Source organism: Mycetomoellerius zeteki, unplaced genomic scaffold, assembly GCF_001594055.1.
Source record: "Mycetomoellerius zeteki isolate Tzet28-1 unplaced genomic scaffold, Tzet1.0 scaffold309, whole genome shotgun sequence".
NCBI lineage: Eukaryota > Metazoa > Arthropoda > Insecta > Hymenoptera > Formicidae > Mycetomoellerius > Mycetomoellerius zeteki.
Window position 1 is genome coordinate 256,525 of NW_017257293.1, and position 14,168 is coordinate 270,692.

At 35.3% G+C, this 14,168-nt stretch overlaps 1 protein-coding gene across 5 annotated transcripts in view; it reads right to left on the reverse strand.

Moving 5' to 3' along the window:
* Positions 1 to 3,199: 3,199 nt before the first annotated feature.
* Rim (Rab3 interacting molecule) overlaps positions 3,200 to 14,168 on the reverse strand; it is a 62,020-nt gene continuing 51,051 nt past the window's right edge. For 2 of the 5 annotated variants that reach the window (XM_018450984.1, XM_018450985.1), the window contains 4 exons: positions 9,811 to 10,021; positions 6,150 to 6,361; positions 5,933 to 6,075; positions 5,287 to 5,850 (listed from right to left, as the gene is read on the reverse strand). In XM_018450984.1, the coding sequence (XP_018306486.1) occupies positions 5,644 to 5,850; positions 5,933 to 6,075; positions 6,150 to 6,361; positions 9,811 to 10,021 (773 nt within the window). In that variant the 3' untranslated portion in view covers positions 5,287 to 5,643. Of the gene's footprint in view, positions 3,658 to 4,826; positions 5,173 to 5,286; positions 5,851 to 5,932; positions 6,076 to 6,149; positions 6,362 to 9,810; positions 10,022 to 12,648; positions 12,758 to 14,168 lie in introns of those variants that run through there. The other 3 variants (XR_001936709.1, XM_018450986.1, XM_018450987.1) reach the window with 3 other exon arrangements.

Genomic DNA, 14,168 nt, shown 5'->3' on the forward strand with positions numbered 1-14,168 from the left:
TTTTACTCGTCTCATACATTCGATACACTTGCACGCGCAAATACACACACACACACACACACACACACACACACACACACACACACACATGCGCACACACACCCTATCATAGTTGTAAATCTAAATTGGCTCTCTAAATTTGACAAAAGTGGTACCCCTTGGTTCTCAGGCATTTTCATCCGCTTAATGTTCCTTCTTTGTTACCTTTTATTAGATATTCTTCTTTTTTTTTTGCTCGATTATTCGCCCCCATTTTCGCATTAGCTTTCACTATTCGAATCAATAATAGTTTTCGGGGTTTTACCCCGATCTCTTTCATTGAGTTAATTAATAATATATAGGTACAAAGTCGGATAATAATTTATATTTCGTAGTTTCGTATTTTAATATTATATATATATATATATGTGTGTGATTCATGTGATGCGCGTGTCCGATCCTAGAATTGAGCATGCCTATGTACAAATGGGCATGGCAAGAACAGAAATCAACGTGTGCACTCTTCGCGCTGTTTCTCATGACAGATCGACGATTCTAATCGATACCATACGAATTGAATTAGCATTATTACTGTAGATCATCATTCGCGCGATGAGCGAATTTACGTTACTTTCGTTACTCTCGTAAATTTTACGACGCGCAATTCTTCTCGATACGGAGAAAGATTTTATTTGCCATTTTATCACTACTCTATTATTCGCAGTGCGCATAGTCATATAACAATTGCGGTTTTCTCAATTTTCCAAATCGCACGATTATTTACGCGAGCGCAGTCTTTGCAAGTTTTCGTGATATACAAATTCTACGATTTCTCTCAAATCTATGTAATAACTTAAACGAATTTGTGTCGATCGTTTTACTTGTCGAAAACGCAAGAAACAGCTCACGAAGAGACGAGTGTCGAATCAATTTCGCGAAGAATCTTATACAGCCGTCTGTAAACGACGCGTTACAAACAGAAGAGTTTTTATCTAGTAGTCTTGTATATTTTATCAGTTAACTATTACAGAATTATGCTTGTGTATATGTCGTCCCACGATCTTGATAAGTTCGTGCACTTGCAAAATATGTACTTAGAAATCAGCTTACAGTAATATCTTTTTTTTTTCACAGTACTTTACATATACATATCTTTGTCTTTGGATAGAACTCTACTTTTCTGTCTTTGTTTTCTCACGAGTAAAAAAGCTTCTTTCTTTTTGCTGTACGCCTCTAATGTAAGCATGTTATAGATATGATAAGATACCACCCTTTTATACAATTCCACCATTCCCTAAAGCTCGATCGGTCTCCCCGATTACGAGAAAGTTACGTTACCTAAGATTTATCGTGAACAATCGGATTATCGGTGACATCTACATAGTTCATCTGTAAATTAACGGTACTTGTTATCTCGTTCGTCAAATTCTAAGTTAAGTCTTACGTCATAACTCACTTAACGACGGACTGTATGTATTTCGATGACATTTCGATATAATCTTAGCACGCGTATCAAACTCCGCGCTTGCATTATCTCGGTCTTACCTCAAAGATCGCGTTGCAAATTGCGTAGAAATATTGATATAACGGAAAGCGGGAACGCGAGTGCGAGATGTGTGAGACAATCGTTTCAAATTGCAAAGCAAAATATTATACTTGGTCAATCATAGTAAGAATTTGTGATAAAAGAGCGTCACGTTAATGTCGCTGAGTGTTACGATTTTAGTGATACAAGAAACGTGACGCGAATTATAGAAATTTTTCTACATTCAAACCTATATCTCTAGCAAATTTTTATAGTAAATCGTAGATTTACAAAAATATACGTAATATATAGCCATATACATTGAAGCTTGCGTTCCATTTGTCAATTTTATCGATAATATCCAAGGAGTACCTTTCAACTATACAATGATACGTAATTCAAGGTATGTCACATAAAAAGCTTACTTCATGAGATTATTAACAAGATTCAAAGTGAACGCACATAGAAGTAGAAGTAAGCAGTAAGCAGTAAGAAGTAAGACGTACGAAGTAGGCAATTAACATTGCCAGTATATCTATACATATGAAAGATGGCGGTCTTACGTCTTACTGTGCTTACTGTTTACTGCTTACTTCTACTTCTATGTGTTCACCTTTATAAAGAAAATTCGCGCAGTGATTTTTCCTAATTTTCGTATTCGCTTAACGTGTCAACTCGCAAAAGTGCATCTAAATTATGACATAAATATTGATTGAACGCAAATCGCAATAATACTGAAAAATATTGAAAACTTGCGCCTTTTCAGACTTTCCCTCGTTTTTCCAAATCTCATGCACTATAATTAAATTGAAACGTTGTCTTTTACACGAAGTTTCCACGCTAAATCTTAAAAACTTCACAAGAGGTAATGCTCTTTCACTTTTTCTCTCTCAATCTCTCTCTTTCTCTCAATCTCTCTCTCTCTCTCTCTCTTTCTTTTTCTCTCTCTCTTTCTCAGAGAGCACAAATGTAATTATTTACTAATTCACAGCAGACGTGCATGTGCATGCTCGCTGAATATATCTTCGCGAGTGTTCGAGATACGCACGAAGAAAGATCGAACACATAGCACGATAATTAAGATATAAAATTAATGGCAAGCATTTCTTTTACGCGCTTCTTACAGAGATTTACAAAGCCTCTTAAATATTTAGTGGCATTTCACTGTTTTTGTACAAAATCAGTACGAAAGAGAATTTTTGCCGTGACGCGTCCCGTTTACGCGAGTTATGGGCGGTTTTGTTTTTTTTCAATTTGTTTCAAAAACTGGTTCTTATACGCGAATGAAATCTCCAAACAAAGCTTTCAAACGAAGCTGATTCGTAATCGTTCGGGTATAATTCATTCTGGCTTTGAGACTGCTAATTCAACGAAAAGATCCAAACTAGATGTGTAGGAATCGATTTATCAGTCTGCTTCGTACTTGAGAAATATAGTACATATATCTGTTCCATATTTTCTACATCATAGTAATTATCTCATTTTTTTTGGACATAGATTACTAAACGATATTCAAAAAGCCAAGTAACACGTGCTAATACGATAACCAATATATGTCAATATTCAGAGAACAAACTGTGTAATTAATTATATCTTCGTACATTCTAATTATTCCGATGCTAACTTAGAAAATGTTAAATTAGATCGAGTTTGTATAATTAAGGAAAAAAGTCGAAACTATAACGACAATCATCGTAGAAAGTCAACGAGAATATAAAGAAAACGTCATTACCCATTCAAACTTGCGCGCACTTATCGCAAATTCTCATATCAGTGTTATTATAATATTTACATTAAATAATATATGCTCTGACGGTGACATTTTTGACTAAAAATTTGACAACGATAAATGTCTTTTAGCCGATCGTTTCGGAGATCGACATACTTGAACTGTCCTAAATTATATACAAAGTTTGGAAATGTCTTCTCGTCTGGAATGTCTCAATATTTTAAATCTCTCTCACATGCCGTTTAAATGTAGTCCGTGACATTTATCGCATATTTCTCACTGTGTTCATGAATTTCATTATTCACTTAACCACATTTAGATTCACTAAAAACGAGTGTCATTGACCGTTTCACATCTTATTTATCTAGTACACCACATTTGAGTTCACATCTATCCTGAACTTGCCTGATTTAGTTTGTTTTCACTGGAAATAAAATAAACGAACGTATTATTAATTACAAATATATAACATTTACTTTTCATGAAATATTGAATGATAAAAATTCTCATTGCACATGCATATGAGATTCACGCATCATACACTGTCATCGTATATATAAATTCATGATTGTTCTATCATGATTTCTTCGACACCATTCAATATCTCAAATTGATTGTATCTTGGAAACATTTTAAGAAAATATACAAGAGGATACATAGGACTCCGAATACGGCACAAACTTACCTTCATTTACTTTTCAAATAATTTCTATATTGTTAAAAATTCAAGCATATATATTAAAAACTATCACGATTTATACCATGTATTTACAAGGAAGTTCAAACGAGTCATAAAAAAGAGAATGAATATTGTGCAAAGGTCGAAATTAATAATGTGACGTGTATCAAGCAATATCAGGAAATCTATAAAAATCGTTCTTAAATGGACAAGGATAAATATTAAACTTACAAAATGCAAATAGTAAATTCAAGGATTAATGGAAATCGAACTTTTTCACGTCGAACCAAATTTCGTAGACAAAGGCATATTCTTTCTACAAATTCGGAAAGGTAAAATCGATGCATACAGGCAACGAAGTTTCGACCGCATATATGATAACGTAATCTCATGTCCTTTCTGTTATCGACTTTATGGCCGGTATTCAGTCGAGTTTTATATTGAAGACCGTCTTAACTTATAAACTTAAGATGTCATAAACCAATCAGAGAATCGTATTAGCATCTTAAGACACTACTTAAGACGGTCTTGAAATAAGAACTGACTATGAATACCGATCTATGTCGCTACTTCGAAGCCAAAATGGAAGTATTTTTATATAGGGCAAGCATTTTCAAAGAATAATAAGAGGAGATTTCTATACAGAAACGATGGAAATGAAAAGAAGATATTAGTAACAACAAATGTGTATCAAGATTTCACATGGGTACTTGAGAAAATCGATCGAAAGGTTAATATCCTGAAAATATGAGCGATATTGCTGTACTTGATCGTCAAGGTATTACGAATAGATATTGCAATCACCCCGCGAACGATTGCAATCGTATCGGCGCTTTTTTATTATCGCCTCTTATGTACCCACGTTAAATCGTTGTCCAACTATCTACGAACGATGCCTTCATCTCAGTGCGTACCTAAAACTATCTGGCGCTCCGGGAACATGGCTGCTACGTCTACATCTAGTCTACATACAGACTAGTGGCTCGTCTGATATGCCGTACATGATATGTGATGTACTAGTGGTTTTCTAGAAAGACATCCTTTCGTACTTTTTTTTTCACTCTTTTCAAATTCTCGCATCGCCTTTGCATTGCTTATATCTCTCGTTTTCATTCCGATTCCGCTAGAATTTTCTATTATCCGTATACAATCGCACTTTTCATACTGTATATTCCTCGTTATGTGCTCGTTAAACTGACTTTACCGTATTCAGAGCCGAACGTCACTCGTTAAATAGCTTTAGGCTTCGACATTAATAGCCTACAAGGAATACGTGTGTAGGGTGTATAAGATTCTTTTCAATTTTGTCAACCATAGTGAAGAATATATAATATTACGACACGGTAGAGAATTATTTAAACACTTCTCTCAATTTTTATATGGATGTAGTAATCCGAACTCTCTATCCCCTAATATATTTATTTGATACTACATTTAATATCATCAAGCAATGATTTTATACGTGTCACTTAAGTGTTATTAAAGACGTTTATAATAATTTCCATACACTTTCTATTGTTTAATCAATTAAAATAAATGTAATACTATCTTGTACATCGAGACATTGCATTTCAGTATTTTGTTAATGATAAAAGCGACTGGGTGCACCGCGATAGGAGCTCGAACTCAATTGTGTCTGCACTACTTTGTCTACTGCAAGAAACTTAAAGATCTTTTCAGTAAATACGTATAAAAGGAATATTTCGGTACGTTCTTCGGGCAGTCATTCTTTTAGATTTTAAAAGAATCGAGAGACGTAACCGAAGATCGACGGGACAAAGCAAGAGATGAAGCTCCACTGACCAGGGCTTGGGTGTCAAACAGCTTGTACCATCCGATCACCATCTGATTGAGATCCAGCTCATCCAGTATGATCTGTGCAATACCCATGAACACTTTTTTTCCCTCTATCCGACCGTAGTCCCCCCATACTGTCACCTGAAACAATATGCAATAATGCGCATAAAATCCCAATTAAATTAGAAAAAGGAAATTAGAAGAACAGCAATGACACACGTACTTGTAATATACAACCTCGGCAGTTTTCTTTGAAAGCCAATAATTGCGAACCATAGAATGGATCTAGCGTTTTTCTGGCCGTCGTGGTTTTCGCTTTCTCTATACATCTTTTACCGTTCACCAGATACAACTTCACGTAAGAAGCTGGAATAAGAGTCGAAAAATTAAGCGCATCCGTATCATTCGGCAATCGTGAAACTTATCAAAGTTTGACTAACCTGGTATTACTTTACTGCCTTGTTTCGCTTTGAGTTCTTTGGCACGTATGACCTCTACTTCAAGGTAACCCTTCGTGTGGCTCAACGACAGTTGAATTTCGCCGAGGCAATGGGTAGCGAGTGCTTGTCTTCCGACCACTTGGCCTGGTCCGAGATCTTCAATGAAGTTTCTCAACTGCCCGTCGCCTGCCATTCGCAGGCTGGGAGACCAACTGCAGTTTTCAAAATTATTTATTTAGTAAAGAAACACAATTTATTCCGGATACTACAAAAAATATGAAGAATGATTTAAAAAAAAAACGCTTGGAGAAATAATACAAGACTTCGGGTGAAGAAGAGTGAAAATTTAGCTGATAGTGTTTACCGTGCGATCAATGAAAAATGGGAACTCTATTTTATAAGTTTTCCCTTTTCCGTTTTCTTGCTCGCACGCTAAACTTATACAAGATATATATGTACAATGATCTTGAACTGTTCTAAATGTACGATAACCCACAGTAGAAAAAATAAAGCGCGAAAACTGCAAGCCGAAAATTATAGTATTCGAAGGAACTCTCTGATGCAATGAAGAAAATGCGAAGGAGAAAAATCATAAACGAAAGTAATATTTCCGCAGGAGCGAGGGACAATTCTCGCAAGCCTTCGACGAAAGTTGTAAAAGATAGAGAACACACCTCATTCAGTTTGAGATAAGAAGAACTCACGCTGAAAGTGTAGTGTCAGTGTATAGTGAGTAAATATAATATTATACACATGGAAAAAAGAGATTATATAAATAAATTCAAAAACATATCAGATTGCTAACGCATGCATTTTAATCTAAATGCGCAGAAAGAGAGATTTTGGATAATTATTATAAATAACAGTAATCAGTCCACTTCAATATATATAATCGAAGAAAAAAATGCAAAAAGTATATAAATGCAATAATCAATTTAAAAGATACAATATAAAAATTATTTTTACAATTTCTATCTTGTATCTTTTTTGAATTATCGATAATTTTAATATACGACTGAGTACTGTTTCTTCGCTTACATTTATCTACTTAACATGCTTTATTAAAATCTTAAAAAAAAATTAATTAAAATGATTTGTATTAACTTACACTTACTTGTTGTTACGCCATTGGGAAGATTCATGTTACTAAAGATAAGCGGATCTTTTTTAAAACAGTTTTGCTATAAATGTGGATATCCATATCGAGTGTACATACAGTCATTCAAAGTTATTGTTAGTCTAATAACTAATCATACTTAGAAATTAGCTTTCCTAATATCTTATGAAATAAATGTACATCCCTTTTGTGGAGTAATTGTATCTAGTAGCATTGTCAGCCGTTTAAAATATATTGCCATTTAATATATAATAATTTTAATATTATCATACCACCAATAAGTGTGAGTATATTTGAGTGTTGGGCAAAGTCATATGAATAGAAGTTCATACATCCGATTGCACCCAATCATTTTATCTGAAGTTTCGACCATATTACTGCTGTCAAAGAGTAAAATAACTTATTAGCAAAATTATTATTCGTAAACATTTTATGCCGAACCGACAAAGCGTTTGCTTACATCCTGTAAGTCACGCAGGCACGCATACCTACGTTTAGTTTATTTTTAATCTCTCACTGTTATACCTCGAACTGACAGGTACTATAAAAGATACACACGCTGTACAATACCTATTCTACGATATATCAAATACACTTTATGGAAATGATAAGAAATCCATAAGACAGAGGGGATTACTTTACAAGAAACGTCGATATCTCAATAAATAGTGTAGTCGAGTATATAAAAGACAATGGATCGTACAGAAGTAGGTGGAAACCATTGGGAAGACGTGAGGTCCTGCGAAGACATTCTTAGGTGACATTCGACATATTCACAGGGTTTTTCTTACCATGTAGGTAGAAAATATGTAACTCCGCGACAATGAGATATCACATTGACATAGATACAAAAGTGCGTGTGTGTGTATGTATATATATGTATGTGGGTGTGTGTGTACATTATGTGCAACGGTGCTCCGAGGTAATGCAATACAATCATTTGCCACAATCAAGCAATTAAGCCAAGACGACAACAACACTGATAATGAACAACAATATTTTTATGGACGCTTTCGTAAAAAGGAGACAGAAAAAGACAGTAGAATATAAATCCCACAGCTAATTCGTCGAAGACTGTACCTTATAATACATATTTTTTCCTCGCATTATAATATTGACATACAATATTGACATACAAGTATTCTACTGATACGAAAAAATATTACATTTCCTAAAATTTAATCCTGATTATATAAATTATTATTCAATTATTATATGTCAAATATAACTCAATGAAATAAAAAAGGGGAGAATAAACAAGTATAAAAACAAATCACTCGTCTTGCAACAAAACATGATGGTATGATATACAAACATTAAATTTCTGATTTTCATTTATGGATTTTATAAACAGCGCTTTGTTTATGGATAATATAATGGATATAAATCGAGAAATATAAATCGAGAAAGGGACTGTGAGAAAAATTACTGAATTGATTAATGAATAATCTAAATTGCAAATTGACAAAAATCCAAGAGGTATGAAAAAAAGCGTGTGGTTACAATCATGTAATTGCACAGTTCGAACGTATTACTGACAAATTTTCAATCATACGTCTAAAAATTTAATAATCGATGTGGAGCGTTTATGATTTAGGTGTAGACAGATCTTGGCGCATACAAGGAGTAAGATATAGAAGAAGATAAATAAATAAGCAAGATTATTCTTTGTCTATAACTAAGATGATTCTATGATAGCAATAATAATAATTTATTATGACACCATAATTATCCTGATAATTTATGCAACGTATAAATAAAATTTGTTAATAATTTTTCTAATTAAACATATTTTATACAAACGACAAAGAATAAGTTTCCATTGGTTAGAGTTAGAGTACGAAAAGACAATAAGCATGTACATTGACAAACGGTAAGCAATGAGCTGCAAGCTGTGAACATCTCAATTAAAAAATGAACTTATTAACAATATTCGAAAGCAAGTAATCATTAAACTGAACAAGCGTTACATCCATGCTCGACATTACTTGTTGTGTGCTCATAATTTCTGAATTTATATTAAATAATCTGTTAATATTTCTCATCTATCTACATACTTAGACTTTCTTTCATTCTATTTTCTCTTAGTATAGAAATCCAATAATATACGAGAAAAACCCTGTTCGAAATACATATATTTTAATAAATCTAATATATTTAACACAGCAGAAATATACTTCAAACATAGAATTTGTTACTCTTATCTAGAATATTTTCGTTATTTTCTCCCGAAAATATACATATTAATCTATGAACTCACCTTCATATAGCTCAATTACAACTTACAGCTCATTTCGCGTTTAGTCAAGGTGCAAGCGGCCTAAGAGGGGCAGAATGTAAGTAAAACCACAGAGGAACAGAAATTAGTAGTAGGATCAGCATCAAATGATAGAAGAAAAGAAATCGTAAAGAAAGGAGAGAGAGAGAGAGAGAGAGAGAGAGAGAGAGAGAGAGTGAGTGAGAGTAAGTGAGGGTATATATCAGGAATCTCGCGCTTTTTTCCGCTTGCAGAATTGGTCGCCACAGGTGGAGTCCACTACTTACGAGCTTCCTTCGGAACTAGAAATCGAGTTGAGACTTCCGGCGGTATCGCTGGCTGCGGATCCTTTGTTGTCAAAGCGCTGGTAGGCCGGCATGATCTCCTCGGATCGTTGTATGCTGCACGGCGTGCTGTTACGTTTCCGGTTCGATAAGCCGGCACCGCGTGCCACGGCGCCGGCACTTCCACCAATGCTGATGATCATCCCGCCGCACTCTGCGTTGTAAACCAAACAAGAAATACCGCTAAACTATTGTCTTTTATTAATATCTGCGTACGCCGGTACTGCAGCGGCTCATCGCTCCCTCATCTTCAGGTATCCAAGAGGTCTACCGAATTTCCGGTTATTAATTTAGCGTATCTTCGCACGAGCAATGATAGAATCATAAAATAACAAACACAATTTCAACATGTAAGATTTTGTTGGCTACTTCTCTCTCTCCCTCTCTCTCTCTCTCTCTCTCTCTCTCTCTCTCTCTCTCTCTCTCTCTCTCTCGTGCAAACTTTTTCTCTCATGCCCTCTTTCCTTTGCTTTCTCGTTTTTACTCTCTCAGCTCATTTTCCAGAAATGGTCTAATGATCAGTGGTAAAAAATGCAGAACTGGAATGAGATCTTGTAATTCAAGAAACACTTTGAATTGAATTCTACATAGGTAGGAAAAGGAAGTGTAAAAATTTATTGAGGTGTTATATTTAGAGTGAAATGTAACGGGATAACATTGCTCAGCCATTTGCATTTGATATTAACACATAACAAAATATATTTAATCTTAGTGTCCTACGTGAAAAATTGTAAATTTTGACATTCGTCGTATTACAAATAACGTGATAGCATTTATATGAATCATAACAGACTATTCTCTTTGGAATTACTAAATGCAAAATAAAATCTATTTATAGGAACATAAAATATCATTGACGATCCAATAAAAATTTATTTCAATGGCAATAGATAGCGCATAAAAGTATATATAGATAAACCTTCAATCGTTTAGTATGTTTCATTAATCTCCTTTTGAATAAAATTACGCAGGCTGTCGAGAGAAAAAATTAATCAGAAACAATTAATATATATCTTCCTTTATATACGATATTGCTCTATAAAATTTAATTAATGTAACTCTAGAAAAATTAATGTATATATTTACTCTACCATATTATTCCATATTGTATAAATATATTCTCCGGACGCCTTAAGTACAAAGATAATTATATATACAATTATACATATACATACATTTTGTACACTTATAATTTGTACATCGAATTTAGGAAAATGCAATAAAAATGTATAATTATCAAGTCAGTACGTAAGGATTGTCCGGTGATAATTTATCTGACAGCACATTCAACGATAAATTTGTAATCAGTGACATCGCATTTATCTGACAGCACATTCAACGATAGATTTGTAATCAGTGACATCGCAGAAATATATATATTGTAACGTAAATATGCTCCGTAAAAGCATTGCAACGATTCAGGACATCGAAAAGTCAAAAGCCGTGTGAGTAGCGCACTCTCACCTTAAGCACGTATCAACAGCGGCTTCTAAGAAATAATAAAAAATAACGTATCACACAGGTGGCCAACTTACCTCGATGCAATTGAAAAATTCAAATTGACTACGCGACGATCTAGATTCAAAAGCTGTATGAAACGGAACGATTATAATGTGACACACGGTGCCGAGATACTATTCTAGAATCACGAAAAGACGCCAGCACAACTATACTTGTGCAACTAGGATATGAGTTTCCTGATCTGCGTAGCTCGCGTCATGTCGGAATAAATATTACGTAACTAGAGAGACGATGGACTCTGCATCTCTGAAGAAATATAAAAAAAAAACAGACGATTTAACATGTATTGATAGAGCTTATGGTTAGGTTACAGCCCAGGAAACTCGTGCGAACGTTTCTCTAGAAATAACGTATCAATGCTACGTAGAAATAGCATCTATGATCTAGAATAACGAGAAGGAAAGGAATCACCTCGTGACTATTTGTAGAAACGTGCAGATTCGCAAAATACTTTCTCTTCGATTGTATATAATAAAAAAAAAAAGAGAAATAATATTCGATGGCAACGCGTACGAGAATCCTTTGCGGATCCGCTGTACTGAGCCGATTCAACTTTAAGCAAGAGAGTATTTTCCGACAACAATCACGAGAGAGACTCGCACGACTCCGACTAAAGCACGGCCTCTAAAAAGTGATGTGTAGTGTGTTTCATTGTTGCTGTTAACAACGGTGTTCATCGGTAGAGTCAGACATTATTTCTTGTTCTTCCTATCGCAAGTCCTCCTGCAATGTGTACTCACATTTCGTCGAAGGCTTGATCCAATTTTACGATTAATGGGATCAGAGTATACCTGAGTAAAAACCTCTATCAATAATGAGCGGTATTCATAGTCCATTGAAATCCGTTCTTATTTTAAGACCGTTTTAAGTAATATCTTAAGATGTTAATACGGTTCTCTGATTGGTTCATGACATCTTAAGACTGTACTTAAGACGGTCCTAAATATAAGATTCTACGAATACCACCCAATACCTCGCTCTTCCAATCGCGCGTCAATTTTGATTACGCGCGATATGGATTATGCGTATGGTCCTTCATATTCCGCGACATAATAATCTTCGCGCAAGATTCACACTCGGAATTCATTGTCGCGAAGACGTACGATTCGATGGTAAACGCCGCGCCCGCCCCACGTAAATACCTCCTTCGCCCGGCCACAGTCGATCGCTCCCGTGTCAATGCAAAAGTAATGAGGAAAATAAAGTGAAAGAGAGATGAAAAAGAGAGAAGTGTTTCTACTGAGAGAGAGCAAATCGGACCTGTCCCCGTCGCCGCTCCCCTCGCCGTCGCTGCTCGCGGAGCTCGGCTGCCGGCCGCTCCTACCACCGACCGTGTCCTCCGGCGGCAGGACCTCCTCGCTCCTGTGAACTGTAAAGGACGACTTCCCCTTCTTCCCGAAACCCAGCCGCCGTTTCCGTCCTTCCTCGCCCACGCATGTACCACCAACAGACGCACGTGGTATGTTATGGATTTTGCGTGATGTGATAACAGTTTTATTGTTCGTTTCGTTCGTTCGTTCGTTCGTGGTTGCAAGTTGCGGTAGCAAGAGCAACAGTTGTGAGCATAATGTCAGTTTATAGAGTCGATTTTTTACAGGCGTATACGTTTTTTTTTTCGTAAGTATACGCGAATATTGATTCGTTTTTTTTTTTTGTTTTGGCGATCGGTCCAGCAAATCGATGATGGTGATCCGTGTGGAGTGTTCCATGAACACGAGCACACGAGAGCGCGGGGCGACGATCGGCCGCCGCGATGAGAAATCGTGCAGGTGGGTGCAGATCGATGACGTGAATGGTCCCCCAGCGTCGAGAGGTGGTTGGTTGGTAGAAGTAAAGTGTGAGTGTGTTCATGTCGAAGAAGAGGCAGATAGAGATGAGGAGGGATGGCGGAGAAAACAAGAATACAATTAGAATGTACATACTGCCCCGCTTATTGGGTTTTTTAGCTTTGTTACGATATGCTCTTGTTATCGTTCAATTCGTTACCCGCCGAATCGAATTGTAATGCAATCCGCGCAACCGTAACGACCAAGACTTGAAACATGAAGAATAAGATACAACTTAGATAATGAATAAAATTAGTAGAGTAGAATTATTTAAACGGAGCACAACGTACTCTTTGGATCATTTTCAATTTGTTTAGTATAACTTCATCTTACATTTTATGTTTATAAAATAATTGGAAAATTGGAAATATATTTATTATAGTTTATAAAGTACCTACATTTAGTATTTTATATATAAAGTAGTTATAACTGCATATATAAAGTACATATCTAAATATTTTATATATAAGATACTTACATATAAAATACTATACGTCTAAGTATTTTATACATAACTTGTAATCAATCACACTAATTCTGCATTTCATCAACCGCGCGCACGTTTTCAAATACTTGTAAGCTTACTCTCAATATCATGTTGCTTTTTATCCATAGTTTCTTATTCTTCTTACTCGTATTCTCCATTCACGTTTTGATTATAAACGTTACGTAAAACATAACTGAAAAGTTTTGTTGTATGCGTTCAAAGCTATTAAATTTATCTTCGTTAACGTTTTACAAAATGCATTCGTACGTCGATGACATATTTGCATCATCCTCATTTGTACGTACGTAGCGAGAGCACACCGTTATAATCTACACACTAACGATGCTAGACTACTCTATCCTAATTTACGAAATATTGATGTTCTGAAGAAAACGATATCCTTTTCACTAAAGAGAGAAGATATAAATGTCAGGAAAATAGAAAACTGTCTAATGTCGCGCAAGAGA